Source organism: Homalodisca vitripennis, chromosome 7 (genome assembly GCF_021130785.1).
Source record: "Homalodisca vitripennis isolate AUS2020 chromosome 7, UT_GWSS_2.1, whole genome shotgun sequence".
In the NCBI taxonomy this organism is placed as follows: domain Eukaryota; kingdom Metazoa; phylum Arthropoda; class Insecta; order Hemiptera; family Cicadellidae; genus Homalodisca; species Homalodisca vitripennis.
This window is the reverse complement of record NC_060213.1, coordinates 136,302,448-136,321,086: the sequence shown is the minus strand read 5'-3', so window position 1 is coordinate 136,321,086 and position 18,639 is coordinate 136,302,448. Positions and strand designations below refer to the sequence as shown.

Below are 18,639 nucleotides of genomic sequence, written 5' to 3'. Positions count from 1 at the left end.
TTGTAAACAAACTAAGTACCAGTACAACATAATAATCATTTATTTTAATAAGAACTAAATATTTTAACTAGTAGTAGCTTAATGTAGTTGGCTGAATTTGAAAAATTTAATTTATGTACACTAAATGATAAATAATTACTGAAAAAATAAATAACTTTTAGTCTTCATAAGAATTTAACACATAGAATACTGGTACTTGGCCTTTTGAAAAATAAAGTAAATTATTTGTCTGAATATAAGTAATTAAATAAAGACTTTTAAGAAGGTTTAAGCCAAGACAATCCAACCCCAGATATCTCACTTAATTTAGTAACTAAGACTAATCAACATAATTAACCGTAACATTAATGTGCTTTTTCCCTGCAATGGTAGTTCCTAGGTCAAGCCATCGGATGGCCCTGTGAACAGTGTTACAGTGAGATTTCTGTGTTTTATCTTTTCTGTTAGTTTCTCTACGGCTGTCATATGGCAGTAAGTTAGTTATGATTCACAGAGCTTTCTTCTGCAGGACTATAAGTCTTTGTAGGTTTTCGCAGGAACTGTTTCCCCATAGGACGATACCATACTTAATACGTGACTCAAAAAGTACATGATAAGCCATCATTGTTACCTCAAGAGTACTAATGGATTTTTCACTCTTTTGAGAGCAAAAATAGCAGAGTTGAAATGATAGCTTAACTCATCAACATGGTTATTCCGGGTAAGTTTCTTGTCTAAAGCGATTTCCAGATGTTTTTAATGCACTTGTTCAAGTCAAGGAACTCCACAAACAGCATCCAATTGTGACTTGCCAGTGTCACTTGTTTTGTTTTACCTTCATTGAACACCAGATCATTTTTTTGCAGTATTGCTGGGCCAAGCTGACTGATATAAACATGTTAATTTCAAGTTGTTCTATAGATCCAAGCTGTTTTACACATATATTGTAAGGAACTAATTAAATTAATAATCAATTACTGGAATTATCAGTTGTCTTGACCCCCCAAACAAAACAATTTTCCTGGCTACGTTCTTGGCTTATTTCATATTGATGATCAATGGCAACAACTGATTTGAGTTGAAAAATTTCGAACCAAATTTTTGTGTGATCTATGGTTGGGTTGACATTGTGATAGTGAAATGAAATGAAAATGAAATGAAAAATTGTTTATTTAAACAGGCAAAGTTAGGGCCTCATGGCCTTTTCTTACACTTAACCTGTCTGAACAATAATTATTAACAAATATTAATCAAATTAATATTAACATTGATCTACTTTACTAAAGACATTAAATTAAACATTAATCTAAACACTAAAAATTATAAATATGATACTTCTAAAAAAATAAAAATATAGTTATAGACTACAATCATAACACAAAATATTATTACAACTTCCATTTTTAATAAGAACCAAAAACTATTAATAATACCTAATAACAATAATTTATAAATAAATAATAAGAATATTTTACAAATAAATAATATATATGGTGTTTTATCTCACTCACACTCCTCACACACAATGCCAGCACCACACCCACAGACCCCTAGGACGGATCCGCCCCGACCAACCGTTCATGATACAAACGTCTCAGTGGGTATCAATAGGAAGGGGGGAGGTCATGGTGTGTCCTGGGGTCTGAAAAAACAATGATACCTGTAACTGAGTAAATACATACTCTGTAAATTGTAAATGAATTGAAAACTAAATCACATTACTTTTAGTTAAACGACAAGTTATGCCTAAATTGCTCTATTGGATGATGGTTAGAGTAAGTCAATAAGATTTCTTAAGATTTATGTCTAATATTTTCATATAAGCAGACATATTTTTATCAAAATAAAAACTATATTTGATTGACTTTAAAGTAAATTTTTCTAATTTTCTACATGTGACACACTCACTTCTACTTGAATCGGTATTTGTTAAAAGGGCATCAGTCACTTTTTTTCACAATTCCACTTTTTGGTGGATTTGGATTCTTTATTTCTAGATCTACATTCTGTGTTAATAGGGCATCAGTCAGTCAAGTAATAAGCCCACAGCACAAGGTTGAATATTGTGTAATTTGTTAAAAAGGCATCAGTCTATGACTCATGCCCTTTTAACTAAAAATGTTGGCTGTACTTTTGTTTAGCTACAGCTGTTAACATGGAAACAGCTGTCTAGCAGCTTGAATATTGTGAGCAGGTTTTAAGGTTATAGTTTTCAGATTCTTTGGTTAATTCAACAGAGTAAACGAGTAGAAAAATATGATAGAAAATATGGAAAGTGTTAATCATGATGTTTCTCGTAAAAGGAAGTTTACAGATCCTAGTGAGTACAAAAGGAATCAAATAAGGAAAGCCATTATCAAAGGGGAGAAATATGTGAACCATAAAGGCAATGAAACTCCAGCTAAGAAGCCTTCATTTACTTGTGGGTAAGTAATAATTTAAATGAGGTTATCAACATAAACTTATAAACTTTGTTTACCAATATAATTGGTGTGTGTCTTTTTAAATAACTTATATAATAAAATCCTCAGAGCTACATCAAGTTACAAGTCTGAGCCCTAAGTAGGCTATTACTGAAATAATTGGTTTACATTAGCCTAAAACTCTCTTTTTGTTACAGATGCAAGAGAAATTGCTTGGGAGAGTTTCCAGAGGACAACGTGACTGAGATTTTTGCTAGGTTTCACGACCTCGGTACGAAAAATGAACAAGACATGTTACTATATGGACTTATTGATGTGGAGGAAGTGGCAATACGTAGACCAAGAAATGCAAATCCAAGAATAAACAGTGCTAGTTTCAAATATCACCTTTTGATTGGAACTTCAAGACATATAGTATGTTTGAATGCTTTTGTCAATGCTTTTGGTGTTACAACTAAAAGAGTCCGGCGAATCAGAGAACTCAAGAAGGCCTGCAAAACTCCCGAAGATAAAAGAGGAAAGGCAGTGTCTTTTTCCGTGTCCGATGAAATAAAAAGCTTGGTTAGAGAACATATTAGTTCATTTCCTGTGAAGGAATCCCACTATTTGGGAGGAACCAAATTTTAACTGAATGCGGAATTAAATTTAAAAATAATGTATAACTTTTTTTGTGAGAAGTACCCTGAAAAGAAGGTGAGTTATAGTTTTTACTACACGTTTTTTAAAGATAATTTTAATCTCAGATTTTGTCGGCCTCAAGTCGACACATGTTGCACATGTGAAGAGCTTAAGCTAAAAATTAAATCTCCGCACTTGAATGAAGCTGCAAAACGGAGTGCTGTGGCCGAGCTTCTTGTACATAAGCGACGAAGCCAAAAGTTTTATTCTGCGCTAAAGTATGAGGCCTCAGAAGATGCTAAGGAAGAAAACAATATTCTTTCAATTGCATTTGATTACATGCAAAACATTTCCCTCCCAAAGGTGCCTGTGCAGGAACTGTTTTATTTGCGCCAACTTACAGTGAATGTGTTTTGTATAACAGACTTAAAAAGTAGAAACAGCAACATCTACCTCTATCATGAAGGAGAAGGTCACAAGAGGCCTAACGAAGTTTGCTCCTTTTTGGATGATTACCTTAAACATGTTCCGGAAAGTGTGACAGAGCTCCGTATTTTTTCGGACCATTGCGCTGGTCAAAATAAGAACCAGACATTGACTAGGTTTTTCTTATTTTTAATTGACAGTAAAAGGTTCTTAAAAATTCAGCACTTTTATCCTGTCAGAGGTCACAGTTTCCTTCCTTGTGACAGAGAGTTCGGCTTAATCAAAAGGATGCTTAATAAGCATGACAGAATATTCAGTATGTATGAAATCATTGAGGTAATAATAAAAAGTGCCAAACCTGGAAAGTTTCTTGTGAAGGAGGTGAGAGCTTCAGAGATTTCTAACTTCAAATCTTGGCGGATAAAGTATTACAAAAATACTCCAGTTTCAGAGGAAACAAAAGAAACCAAGCAAAGAAAAAGTCAAATTTGGGATCATTAAGCTGTTTCATTTTGTATTTGAATCTACTTTAAAAGGCTACATAAAGGCATACACCACCATTAATGGTCTCCATTGCCACACCTTTTTTCATGTCTTTAACAAACACAGGGATTACTGGTCCCAGCGAACTTGCTTACCCAGAGGGTAAAGTGCCTATAAAAAAATCAAAACTCCAAGATTTAAGAAAAGTCATTCAATATGTACCTCATAAGAACAGACAATTTTATAATGATATTTTAGAATGGCCTGTAATGGAAAATATTAATATGCAAGAAGAAGATGAGTGATAAGTATCAACAAAAACCTACAATAGGGCACAAATTTAGTTTCTTTTCTATGATAAGGAGTTTAAAAAAAATTTTTAAGTAACATAATTTAAGCTTAAGCCTATACCAATAATTCTGTACTCATTGCATCTTTAAAAATAAATGTTTTTTTATAAATTATGAGCGTTAACACTATTTTTTTCATGTGACATATTGAAAATTTGTTAAAAGGGCATAAGTCACACATTTTTAAAAATTCATAAAAATTTGAAATTTTGATAAAAATTTGAAACCTTTATATTGGGATGTTAAAAATAAGGCAGAAAATGCAATGCATATTTATTTAGGAATTTTACATTTGCTATATAATATTTAATTGGTTTTATCAAGTTTTCCGAAAGTTTACTTTTCATGACTGATGCCCTTTTAACAAATACCGATTCACTTAACCTCAGTACAATTTATCATATTAAAGAAACATATACAAATCTGTTGAAAAAACAAACAGAATACATTGGAGTTTAGATAATTCAAAAAAAAGAAAGCAAAGAAGAAAAATTTAAGTGGAAAACCTATGTACCGAAGTTTGACTATCATGTTGTAATACCTTCCATAGCTCGCTACATACAGATATTCCCAGTATCTACGGCAGTGGCGTATATAGAACATTATTCTGGGGGGGGGGGGGTGCCACACTGGGTGGTTATGGAAATTACCCTCCAAAAATAAGGGCTCGGGAATCTTTCCCAGGGAAATTGTTGGGCTTTAAGACCTCAAGAATATGCTTTATTTAAAAAAAAACTACTAGATACAATTTTAACGTTTGTCTTTCAAAATATTGAGGTGCTTGAGCCCCCCATCATGCACCCCAATCTATAATATACCCATGATCTACAACATTGTTGCAATTCAAACTCAACAATACTATTATTGACTCCTTCAAAACCTGCTAATTCTGCTATTTCAACTTGCAGACATTTTCTTCCAAATGGTCAATTACATGTCTTTGAGTACAATTTGTCTATTTTTGTACAATGACGTTGGTTAGCTAGAGGAATGTAACAAAAAGTTATGTAACATAAACATGTGTGGTTTTCAAATATAAAAATAAAAATGTGGATGAAGAATGGTAATCAGAATAAATCATGCCAACAACAGTTCAAAACAATAACTTTAGTAAAGAAATTAATCATATTTTTATTTATTCATCACAGCTGATACTTTAAAATAAAGTATAGTCCAACAGCTAATAAAAAAAACAACATACCCACACTAGTACTCCATTTAGTGTAGTATCCAACTAGTATTTTTCTTTAAAAACCAGGAGAGGCCAATTCCTGTTTATGCCATATTCTTCTTGTCCTAATAGGTTACTAGCCTGCACCTAGATCTTATCAGACAGAATAAGAAGGAGAGTTAGTACAGTACAAGATCGATGGTATGGTACTGATAAAACAACCATCTGTCAGGCAGGGTTTGAACGCGTACTATATCTAATTCAGATCCAAAGGCTAACATTTTAGACCCTGAGGCCACCTGGTTTTCCAAAACCCACAGCCAAAGGAAAATAAAAACCTACAACATATTCAGCATATTCAACTTAACAAGTTCTGATGCAATTCATATTTTTCCGCTTTTTCAAAAACTAAAGATACATTATTGATTATATTCAACTCAATTCAATTAGAAATTACAACATGTAGATACATTTTGTAAAATGATTGTGTAGTACATTTTGTCTGAATAAAACTGTTTAAATTTATTCATCTGGAAGGTTGTATTAATCTCAAACATTTTCATATTATAAAAGTGTTTGGATTAAAAGCTGACGAATACAATTTTTTATATAAAATCTAAGTGATTTTGGAATTTCCTTCAGCAATTATTTGGATTAGTGGTAAAATATGACCTCATTCCCATATAATTGCAAGAAGAATGAACTAGGTATTAGTTGTTTGTATTCTCCTTTTAGTCTTCTTCCTCTTTTATTTACCCTCCTAGCCTCAGTCTGTAATGGTCCAGAGTATATTAATTTAATATGATCCAAGAATTATTCTTATCCAAAATTAAACTCAGGTGATTATATAATTTTTTGAATGAATGTGTTGTTTCCATTTTTGTCATGTACTACTTTTTCTGTCTTTGCCAGAACAGTATTTTTATTTTTTTATTGTAACCTTTCAATTTGTATAAACTAAAGTGTATATAACCAGACTGCCCACTTTAATTAGTTTAATTCCAACTAACTGTTAAAAGGTTACAGTCTCTTTTTACTTTTTAAAGGAAATTTTGTCACACCAGCGGCTTTTTAATCAGTTATACAAAACATTTTTGAGAGAACACGGTCCAAACACTTTTGTTAATGCTTTAATTGACCTCTGCAGAAATCAAGCCTATGACCTCTTAAACCATAGCCTTACCCTTATGCTACAGTGAAGGTCAACAGAATTCAAAAATCTTATTTTTATATCACACTTTGCTCAAAAACAATGCAGATGATAATTATAATAATGATGTATTTCATGTTGAAAAATCACATCAAAAGAATTCACAGACGGAATTTACACTATCACGTTTACCAGTAATGTGGCAGCACAACTATCAAAATAAAATTTTACAACTAAGAAAAGAAAGAAGAACCCAGTCCTAATACTGTATCTGCTATCTTCCGTAGCCTTTGATAATAATTGTCAATAACTGTTCCTGTTTAAAAGAAAATTGTGGATACAATAAAAAAAATAAAATTTAAAAGCAAAAAAACCCTAAAATATTTTAATTAAAATATTAAAAAATTAATTTTTTAACTAAATTTGTTTTAGGTAGTATTAATGCTTTTTTTAACAATATTTAAAAATATTAGCATACCGAGAACGTTTTTAAATACATTTATGCACTATTTTACTGAAAAAAAAAACAATAAATAATTCAAATTTACTTTTAAGTTGACATTTCTGCACAGTTATCCCTAAAATAACAAAATTTATAGATAGGATTAGGTCCGCGTAATGAAAAGCAGAGGAAGTCACAGATTCCAAGCATGCTAGCCAGAAGAGATATAAACCATGGCGTGTTGCCGTAGCGATCTGGTCACGCGATCCAAACATGAACGCCAGAAGCAGCCCTGATCTAGGTGAGAGGGTGTTGTAGGTAAGGGTCATAGATCAAACGTTGCCAGGCAACCGGTCAATTGTTGGACAGTCGGAGTGTTTCTGCCCCACTCACCGAGACACCCGCTTCTGCAAAGGTACGTGAGTGCTACATCTGTATACTGTTACATGGGTTTTCCAGGCATAGTTTTAATAAAATAAGTTAAAGTTTGTTCAAGAAATCAAATAGATGTTGGTGTAAAAAGTTGTCTAACTATACCACACTTTAATATCGTTAATTTCTTAATAAATAAAATCCTATTACAAAAATTTGAAGCGTAGTAGTACTTTTTTTAATTGTCAATAGACAAAAATTATTTTGTTCCACAACTAACTGGAAAAAAACACAAATTTGTAATTTATTCTATAAACTATTTTTTCCCCAGAAGGAATACAACAATATTTCCTTGAAGACTCTTGGAGCAATCAGAAAAAATTTAAAATAGTGGTAAATGTTAATGAAACAATACTTTTCCAATACAGTTTATTTTTGGATGAGGCCTTTCAAAACCAAAGTTTCATCTTCAGGCCACAAAATTTGAATGAAACCTTTGTTTTCGAAAGGCCTTGTCCAAAAAATAAACTACAATGGAAAAGTATTGTTTTATTAACATTTACTACTATTTTAATGCTTCCTTGCTTGAATAAGTATTATTTTTTATTCATTATGTCTTGTAGAAACTTTGTGGAAGTAATGTTTTTAATATTAAAAATTAACTGAATTTCATTATGCATTATTTGTGTTGATATTCTGTACACCATTCATCTCAAAATTTGTTCAAGAATTTATATTCACCACCTTGTGATAGGAACAAAAATAATTATTGTTACCAAAATAAAATATCATTTGTTGACACAATATTTTCCACTGAAATACCATTTGCAAATAACCAGTTATAATAGAAATGCACAGAATTTTAGCAAATGTATTAGGAAATGTTCCTCTTCTTTTCTATAGTACTAAAATAACAATAACATTTTACATTAACTTTCAAACATTATAGTTTGGGTCACTCTGAATTCATTTTTATTCAATATTGTCCATTTACACAATCTAAAAACAGTTTTATTTCCCTTTGAAATGTGTAAAACGTTTTAGTTTATAGTAGTATTCATAATAGTTTCTATAATTATCCATAAAAAGTACAAAGATCAAATAAAATCAAAATTCTCTTTATGTATCCATGTACAGCTGGTACATGAAATAGCGTAATTAAAAATAAACTACATAACTAAAACTATATTAGAATTAAAATTTACAATTGAATAATTTTTTATAATTAATTACAATGTTATAACTTTACTAACTCATAAAAACTCCTCAAGTAAATATAATGCCAATTCCATTAAATGCTCCTTTAAATGTGTTTTTATTCTCTTTAAAATTTAATTCTATAAATCATTTGGCAAGTTTTGAAAAACTTATTTCCAGCATGAGCGGTCTTTTTCCTAAATTCTTTGAAAAAGAATAGTTTTTATTAATTTCTCACAGACGATCATGTGTTATTGTAGCATTAAAAAGGTAAATATAATTTAACATATGTTTTTGTACTAAATTGTTTTGGAAACTCAATATAAAAATATAAAGTCATTTAGGATAATGAATCTAACTTAAAAAAGGAGAATCTTTAATAGAAAAACATTATAAACTTGATTCTTTGAGCAGTTTAAATCATTTTAATTACATCCCGATTTGATCATTAAAGTTTTATCTCAACTTAATGGTAAGTTAAAAAAAGTGTGTGTTTAGAAAGGTTAGTCAGAACTTATTAGGGTTATGAGTGTTTTTGGTAATTTAGTTATGAAAAAAGGATAAATTTAATCACCTACTCTATCAAAGCTCTATTTATAGGGCATCGCATTTACATTTTTGTTTTTAATTTTAGTAGGTTCATGTGTAAACAAATATTCTAGTATTTTTTAATTATAGGCAAAGACGTGCGCTGTAGCCATGCCATCGGATTTGAACGAGGATATCCGGAAACTCATATATGAGGAACCGCCTCCAGAAGTCAAACTCCCAATGTATCACTCAAAATTCAGCAAGAAGGTTCGAGAAGACGCGAAAAAAGTGAAAAACTGCCACAAAACATTCGGTTATGCTGAAGTTCCGCTCGAACCTCCCACCAACTTCCTGAAGAAGAAGACAAGGATTGTCCATAGACCATTAGTAGGTAAAATATGATCATTTATTTTGGTATGCTTTTAAAACTAAATTAGCCGAGACCTAGCTAATTGTCTTTCAAAATATTAATACTAAGTTGTGACAAATTTGGTACTCAAAACATAAAGTTGCAAAAACAGTCACACCACAATTTAAATATTATTTTAAAATTTAAATAAATAAATAAAAGGAGTATAACCAATTAAAACTGGTATATAACGAATAAATAAATAACAACAAGTAAAACATAACCTCAAAAATTGCAATAACAGAATAATATAACATTGATAAATTTAAAAATATAGTCTATATAAATAAAAAATATACGACATTAACATTTAAAATCCAAACATAAACTAAATAGATTATATTGAAAAACTAACAGTTCTAAAGTAAAAACATTCTTTTAAAGAATAAAATGGATTGACTATAAGCCAGGAATACAACTTTTGTTTAAATTCATTATAAATACTATATTTAGAGATAAGTGGTTTTAAAAAGTTGTAGACCTTCAAAGCGTGTGACTATTAATAGTTTTATTTAGTCTATAAAACTCTATGAACACATTTTCTCTATTTCTAGAATTGTACATTATGTCTGTACACTATGTCTTCAAAGGTAAAGGATGTTTTAGAATATAGAGTACAATATCAAATGTATACAAAATGTCCCATAACTCTCTGGAAAAAGGTATACCACTTTATTGCTTAGATCAAGACAAACATATCTCACCATATGAACATGGGTCTCTGATACTTAGTTTCCCATCTGTCTGTATGTATGTGTTTTTTATTAAAAAAATTAATAACTTAAAAACTAGTAAATTAAAATATACCAAATTTGGCTCAAATGTTTATAATAGAAAGGCCAGTTACTGAACAAAATATCATGAAATTATCTTTAGTATTTTTAAAATGCTGGCCATTAAAACGTTTAAACTTTTAATATCTTAAAAACTAGTATTTTTCTCAAGAATTGCAAGAATAACAGTTCTCTAAAAACTGTTATTCTTGCAATACCCCCAAAAAAGGTCCTCCCCCTCTAAAAGGTTTTTCACAAATCTAATGACACCAAAATTATTTAAATTTAATTATAAATAACTGATTTAGAGCAGATTTTCTGTGACAAGACATGGCCCACATTGAGGTTCTCAGCAAATAGCCAACAATACAAAACTGAATAAACGGCAGCTCTCAATCGATTTTGTAAATAATTAATACATTGTCTATTGAATAAGACGATACTTATAACTTTTGTGGTTCAATATTTGAGGGTGTAAAAATGAATGTTATGCTCCTTTTTATAAAGGCAATACTAATTTGGTCTCTAATGCATTTAGTATTATATTTTTCTTTATTACTCTACCAGGAAATCTAAAGGATGTGGTTTCAAATAATGATAGTAGTTAAACCTCAAGACAGCACATAAACCACAAAATAATGTGCAACCAATGTTTTTTATAGGATGCTTTACATGTATAAATGACATTTTGTAAGCAGTTGTATTCGTAGATTAATCATTTAATATTTTTTAATGTGGGACTTGTAAAAGATTCAATTATTACACCTGAAAATTTTTACTTGCAAAATTCATGTTGTAAAAATCAAACTATCTTCAAACAGTTATTTTATAGATTATAGATTTTATAGTTATTTCAATAAGGCTTACAAAAGTTATTTATATTTTATTTAAAAAAAAGTACACACAACTTAATCAAACCTAAATATGGTTTGATTATATTACTTACTGGAGTAGGTTGAAAAGGCACAAGATTTCACACCTAGAATGATTACATTTTGACGATTGTCACATCTTTTCAAAGACAACTAACTCTATAAACACCCTAAAAAGGCCAAAATTATAAGAACTGAATTTTTAAGAACAATTCACTAACAATAATTTTAAAACAAATGTTTTGACATCACACCTCAACAAGATGAAAATACTGTTCATTTGGGAAAATAAAATATTTAAATAACAGTTTAAATAAGAAAATAACATTTTCCGAATGAAAATGTATATAGATATGTTGTATGTTTGCTATAAGGCAGATGAACAACACCAAGTGTTTAATAATGACGCTTGTTAGAGAAGCAAATAGAAAATCATGTTCAATAGATTTTTATTATTTTTTAAAACATTTATACCATGAATAAATAGTGAGGATATTATATATTGTACGAAGCGGGCACTCTGACACGTGTTTCCCATAATAGGGTATATTAATACTAAACAAAAATGTTTTTTACGAATTGTACATAAAAATAACAAACGAAATCAAGTCATTACACACCTTTATTCGACTTTACCGCTAATTTACACGTTTATTTAAAATGTTCTGATAGTCAAAAGTGGAAATCTACCTCATGGGCTTTTACACTTTTTTATCATACTGTTATGGGAAATGAATACACATCTAAACGCTTATTGATTTATCTTATAAAGTGTACACTTTTTGATTATTTAAGACAATGAAATACCAAAGTGTGTTTTTTTCTAGACTATCAATAAAGATGTTGAAAAAACTACAATGCTTTTGGATGTGTGTTAACCATATCTTTGAAATAAGACTCTGTGATGCTAAAATGAAAAATATAAAAGTGTTTGAAATTTAACTTTGTTCTTATCTGGGAAAGCTCAACGTAGTTTGTATATATCTGGCTGTTAAGGAGCCAGATGCAGTAATAGCTGCTGGACTGGGCTTCATAGATCAGCAGTTTATGAATCCTTAACAGGCAGTTGACAAATTCTGCAACTTTCTTCCAAATTAAAAAAAAATCCTAAAACGCAGAAGACAGTTAATAATGAAAATTCTTTATGTTATTTATTTTGTATTTATTGTCGTCAATATCTGAGTGAATGCTATGCAGACAAGTTTTTAAAGCAAAATCAGAAAGTAAAGTTTGTTTTAATGCCCTAAAACTAAAGTGTAATTACTAATATAACAAAAAAATGGAGCACTGGAATTTTTAAAAAATCAAGCACATTTTCTTTATTCAAACTTTTGTGGTACAGTTTTATGCAATATTCAAAATTGTGTTGGCTATTGTACAATTGCCTTAGCACAAATGAAGTAAAATTGTAAAAAACTGTGGTTTCTTTGTAAGAGCCGGCTGTAGTAAAACAACCTTAAGTTTTACACCATAAAAACGGTGTCAAATTTCAAATACTTTTAAGCACATATTTTTAGTTGTAGATGTTATAGGAAATATTGGATTTTAAATAAATATGATTAATGCATCCCAATGCTTTTTAATTTTACTTGTAAACTTTACACTTATGAATATTTAAAGGATAAAGTTAATAAAGTTTGTGGTTTTTTTCAGGATAACCAGTAAAAATATCAAACTAAAACGTGGTTGTATGCTTAATTATTATATTTTTAACTCGAGATATCTTCAATAAATCGTAAGACAAAAATAAGGTCATGGAAGAGTTTGAAGTTTAAAATTGTTTTTTTAAGGAGGTAAAATAAGTATGGTCACCAGTATAGCCGCTCTTAAATTGTATTTGTTTTTGTGAAAACAAAAAAGAAACTAATTTTGGTAGGGTTGAATATTGTTGAATTTATAAAAATAGAGAGACTGGCCACTACTTTTCTGATAACAAATTTTAAATATATACGACGTTTTATTTCCACAACATTTTTGTGATCCCTCTTTCTTTTTATTCTCCCAAAAATGTATTTGCTCCACATTTTTTAAAAGTGTAAACTCCATTGAAATCACTGTTCTTCTACAGACAAGCAAAAATACCCCCAAGAGGCTAAACCTGGCCTTCCACCCAAGCCCAAGTCTGGACGAACCAAAGAGGAAGAAAGAGAGCAGAAGAACTTCCGAAAAGACAATATCGTCAGGGTTGTAAGGGCCGTGCCAAAACAGCCTGTACCCCAGGTTAGTGCTAGCTTCAAGTTAGTGCTAGCTTCATGAGGTAACACTGAAGCCAATCGGCCGATATACCAATTTCTGACACAACATATAAAGCTTAGTATTGTGAGAATCTTTGAGATAAAAACCTCAGATGATCTTTCAAAAAACCACAAGGGAGACTTTAATCTCAGCGGACACTCTACAGCTTGAGATACTGTAGTCTCCTTACGATGTTTTCATTTTATTTTTGTTGGATCTTTGTATGTATCTTTTTGTACGTCGAAATCAGTTCATCTAAATCAACAGGCATAATTTTCTAAAAGTAAAGTTTAACTTTATTTAAAGTCCTCGCATTTCTGTACAGATTGTACTATAGTTTATCTATGTTAAAAACGAATTTTCTAGTGAGTCCAATCAAGAACATAGCCAGGAAAACACTTTGGGGGGTCTAGACGACTGATATTTTTCCGTGGTGGACAGAAAGTGAGGCAAGTACAGCCAACCGCTCTTTCTCCATTTTGTATTAAAAAGTTCTTGACCCATTTCAATGTTAAAAACGATTTTTCAGCAGTACACGTCAGTAATACTGAATTATTTAAATAATAATAAACGTTTGCTAAAGAAGTAATTGAAAAACAATTGAAATTTGGGTGGTCTGGACCCCTTGGAGCCCCTCGCTGGCTACATCCTTAAGTCCAATTAAAAATGGCAGCACCTTCTCCCAATAGATCCCTATACAGTTAATTATCTCTCTTCTTTCTTTGCGGAGAATTACTTACAATTTTGAATAAACCAAAATTGAAGTATTATCTTCACATAGAACATTTTCCAACTTATCAGGTTGGGATGAACACATTATATGATCACCCTCTTATGCATATACTTAGGACTTGTGAGATCAAATCAAAACATTTCAAATCCTCTATGTCGGTTTCCAGGTGTATCAGGATATACTCAGGTTCTTTTAGCTAACAATGAAGTAATTCATAGTCCAGTAACTGAAATATTTTGGTTTTATTTTCATTTACAGGTTATTGACACAAGAACTGGTCATGCCCAAAAACTGGAGACTTCAGGACTTCAGCCTAAATACATATATAGAAAGGTTAGAAACTCTACATTATATAATTTATCTGTACAAAGCCTGTTAAAAATATCTTGACTTGTATGTTATCTCTGCTGTCTGGTCCTCAGGACTAAGACAATCTAAAATCTTTATCTCTCTTTATCCTAACAGTGGTCAGCTTTCCTAGAACAAAGTAAGGAGGATATACAATTGATATTGGGGATGTTGTTGACAGGACACGGCCCTCTTAGAAAACATCTGATGAAGGCAGGTCTTAGTCAGATTGATGAATGCAGAATCTGCAGAGAAGCAGAAGAATCAGCGGTACATATATATGGCTAACTGTCCTGCCATATCTACAATTAGGAAAACATTCCTAGGGTTGTTTTTTCTCAGCCCCAAGGATATCAGAGAACAGGAGCCCTCAAATTTGATTGGCTTCTGTAAAAGTTTCAGATTCTGCGGGCCTAACATAAAGTAAGAGAGGCACAAAGGTCCTTTCAGGACTACTGCCAAGACTCTTATCTCTTTCCCTCTATATAAAACAATGTTATCTCTGCTGATAAGAACCATTCTAAAATGAAACTGGACAGATTACTTTGTATTCATTCTTATTTACTTGCAAAGTTGATTGGTGTACCTGTCCTTTAACAATAGTAATTTCTTTCCAAACTCAGCACCCTAAAATTTTTACTTTAATTTTTTTACAGACATAATCAATTTAACATATCTAGTTGTAACTAATTTTGTAAAATATCAAGACAACTTGTACAGTTATGAGGTAAATAAGGAAACTGACATAGATATGAGAAGATTTGCCAAAGTAATCTTGTTCCACCACTTTCAATTTTTATCTACTTTATCAATTTTTCAGTTTGGTCTGTATTGGTAGTGTAATCAACTTTTTGTCGGGAAAATATTTTTTTAAATTGTTTATTTATATCCCTGAATATAAATGAAGTATTTTAAAAAATCACTCCACAAATTCGGACATTTCAAGCTGGAACCGTGCATTTTTGTAATCAAGCCCAAATAAAAATGGTTGAAATGGAAAATTTGAAACTTTTTCTGTGTGTACATGAATCACAGCTTCAGGAAATTATATGTTTTTTTTAGACTTAATGAGACTATAAGTAAAAAACATATCATTCCCTCCAGTACATAAACATTATGTATATATCGTAAAAAGTCCATATCCTTATCTTTAACAGTTTTTCTTTGGTCCCGATTATGTATATCCTAAAATTCTGCTTCGAATTCCCGCTGTTTCTCATATAATAATCAAAAGATCTTTGCTCTATTTTTCCTGTTTTTTGAAATGGTATCTTGAAAAGCTGGGACCAAAACTTTCATTAAAATATCAAATTACTATAAGAGAGAGTAAGTATCGTCCATCAGCTCTCAAACAGACTCAGTTTTTCACCATCTTATAGCGAGTGATTTGAAAAATAATTATAAATATTTAATATAATCACAGTATTTAGAAACATTCGGTAATCTAACGCTATAACTTATTACGTTTTTTGTGTATGCCGACTGACTTACTAAAAACATGTATTTTTTACGACAAAATGTCTTTTTGCTCATGTTCACAGGGGTATGGAAAAGTACCTTCATACTTGCGGCAAAGGTATCAGCCTACTTATCAAGAGGAACAGGAAGCCAAGGAGGAAGAGAGAAAGAAGAAACCTCCACTGAAGTATGTCACAGAAGAGGAGCGGGAGGAAATGCTGATAGTAAGTGGAATAAATTGTCAATAAATAAAAACTTCCAGAAATTTTTTTCAAATACTCATAATATTATGACAATACCATAAGAGAATATACTTTCAATTGATTGCATTTCAGTAAAAAATGTGCCTATTACAAACCTTACAAAATTACGATTTTGTTAAATTACAATGATAAAGAATTACCAAAACCTATTTTTGAGACATATATTATCATCTCCATTTTTTGCAGTTTTCAAAATCATTGTCTTCCTAATTCTTTTCTAATGTACTCATTTCTAATTCCTTCATCTTCCTGCCTTCTCTATCCCAGACCTTTAACTCTCCTCTCTTCTCCGATTGTTCCTTCTCATTCTTAATTTCAACCAACAATCTCTAGGTTTCCCTTGGTCTCACTCCATCCATTCTGATACATTCAAGACCAAATGAATGTAAACAACCGGAACGAAGCGAGACATTGTCGTGTCACCTCATACTGAGAATCAGCTGATAAAAAAATGTGACAACGCCACAAGGTGAGGAGAGAAGTAGGTTGCGGTACCTATACAGTCAGACTTGCAATGATATCTCATAATATAGTTCCTGTTTCTTTTGTTCTATCACTCATCTGCTCCATGTACAGTAATATAAGAGGGCTATCCAGAAAGTAGATCGTATTTCACTCTGTAGCTGCTAGGGGCAGGACTATCACAGCCCTTTTGATGTCAAGGCATTTCTTCGTTCAGTGGCTATCCAGCCATGCTAGTGAGAGGTTACTGTCGCTCCTTGTTGTTTTACAATAGCAGTTTAAAATGTGTGACTCAATTAAAATCCTGCGAGTTGTGAAGTGCGGTCGGTAGTACGGTTTTTGTTGGATAAGCACAATAAACCAATTGAGATTTATGTCCACCTCTGTGCAGTTTTGGGAAATGAAGTGATTACTGATGATGGAGTGCATCCAGTGATGTGTTAGGTTTAAAAATGGCCGAACTAATGTGCACAGTGACGAATAAAGTTTTCACATTCGAAAAGATGGCCAAGCATTATGACCTATGACATTATCTCTAAAATTGATGAGTAGATTAAGATTAAAGAGTAGACTACCAATTCTCACTTAGTTTTTTTCAAATTTCAAGGCGTTTCTTACACAAAATTGTTATGCAGACGTTAGGTTACCAGAAATTTTGTGCAAGATGGGTACCGACCACATACTGCAAATCGGACTCAAGAAGTCCTGGATTCTTTTAAGTGGGAGGTATTTTCATCTTACAGTCCGGACCTTGCACCCAGCGACTACCACCTGTTTCCAGCAATGAAGACCTGGCTTGCGATGCAGCACTTTGATGATGACTTAGAACTGCTGGAGGGTGTGACTACCTGGTCTCAGGAGGCAGAATTTAATAATGCTGTAATTTCAAAACTAGTGCACCGCTATGACAAGTACCTAAATTTGTATGGTGACTATGTTTAAAAATAATAATTTGGTGCCATTTTCAGATGTATGTAATACAATTATTCTTTCTTACACTTTGTTTTTTGTTTGTATGAAAACGTAATCTACTTTCTGGATAACTCTCGTAGATTCAAAGAGTGCAATAAATTGTCCTATTATTTATATTTCAGTAGTAACATGTTTTCTTCCTACTCCATTTATGAATCTTCCATTTTATCTTGTTAATTCACTTACTCCCCTTTCAAGCCTACTATTTTTTTCCGTACCAGATTTTCCATGTATAATATATTCCAGATTCTTTGTTCTCGTAGTAAATGTTATGGTAGGAAATTTTATATAGTATCTTAATCTATTCAATAAGTTAATATCTTAGTATTTCAGAGAATTTTTGAGAGAAAGAAGGATAGAAAAATCAAGGAAGATACATTACACAATGGTATTTCCCAGATACTATACTATTCTGGTGTTATTATTCTTATTACACCATCTATATTCAACAGAATAATAATTATACCAAGTTCTATTAAAATGTAAAAGAGACGTGTTAACTGAAAATCTGAAAAAGTTGTATTAAAACAATCCACTAATAGTAAAGTAACAATGACTAAATGTATTGTTGTTTCAGGGGCTGAAGAAGAACTGGGAGCTGCTTCAAAAGGAGTTCCAGTTGTTGCCGATGGTGACGGACACGGTACCCAAGATCAAGCGGAAGACTCAGCTCGAGAAGAGACTCAAAGAGCTGGAGAAAGACATTGACCTGATTGAGCGTAACCCAGTAATCTACGTGGCGTGTGATAATGACCGAGACAGTCCCCGTGATAGCCTCAAGTGTAGCTGAGCTGGTTGGAAGTTCGGAGCTTGTAACATTTAAATGATTTAAAATAAAAATATATTGTTTATTTAAATTTATTTCCTTTCTTGGTCAGAAGGTGTTATGCTTTCCACACGGGCTACAATCTGGGAATTTCATGGAGGTATATAATTTATTTTCATTCATTTTGAAAAAAATTCAATGGACTT

General features: G+C 31.5%; 2 protein-coding genes across 3 annotated transcripts; both read left to right on the top strand.

Moving 5' to 3' along the window:
* The first annotated feature begins 1,895 nt into the window (after positions 1-1,895).
* Positions 1,896-3,029, top strand: LOC124366901. The gene is made up of 2 exons (XM_046823500.1): positions 1,896-2,405; positions 2,600-3,029. The coding sequence occupies exons 1-2, from the start codon at positions 2,236-2,238 to the stop codon at positions 3,027-3,029; spliced, it is 600 nt and encodes a 199-aa protein (XP_046679456.1). The 5' UTR covers positions 1,896-2,235.
* Positions 3,030-7,321: 4,292 nt separating this feature from the next.
* LOC124366606 (enkurin) lies at positions 7,322-18,524 on the top strand. 2 transcript variants are annotated; one of them, XM_046823204.1, is made up of 6 exons: positions 7,322-7,457; positions 9,290-9,533; positions 13,265-13,416; positions 14,423-14,497; positions 16,054-16,194; positions 18,245-18,524. In XM_046823204.1, exons 2-6 carry the CDS (start codon positions 9,311-9,313, stop codon positions 18,455-18,457), a joined length of 804 nt encoding a protein of 267 aa, XP_046679160.1. In that variant the 5' UTR covers positions 7,322-7,457; positions 9,290-9,310; the 3' UTR covers positions 18,458-18,524. The 2 variants fall into 2 exon arrangements, with proteins under 2 accessions (XP_046679160.1, XP_046679159.1); XM_046823203.1 differs by lacking the exon at positions 7,322-7,457 and adding an exon at positions 8,897-9,083.
* The last annotated feature ends 115 nt before the right edge of the window (positions 18,525-18,639 follow it).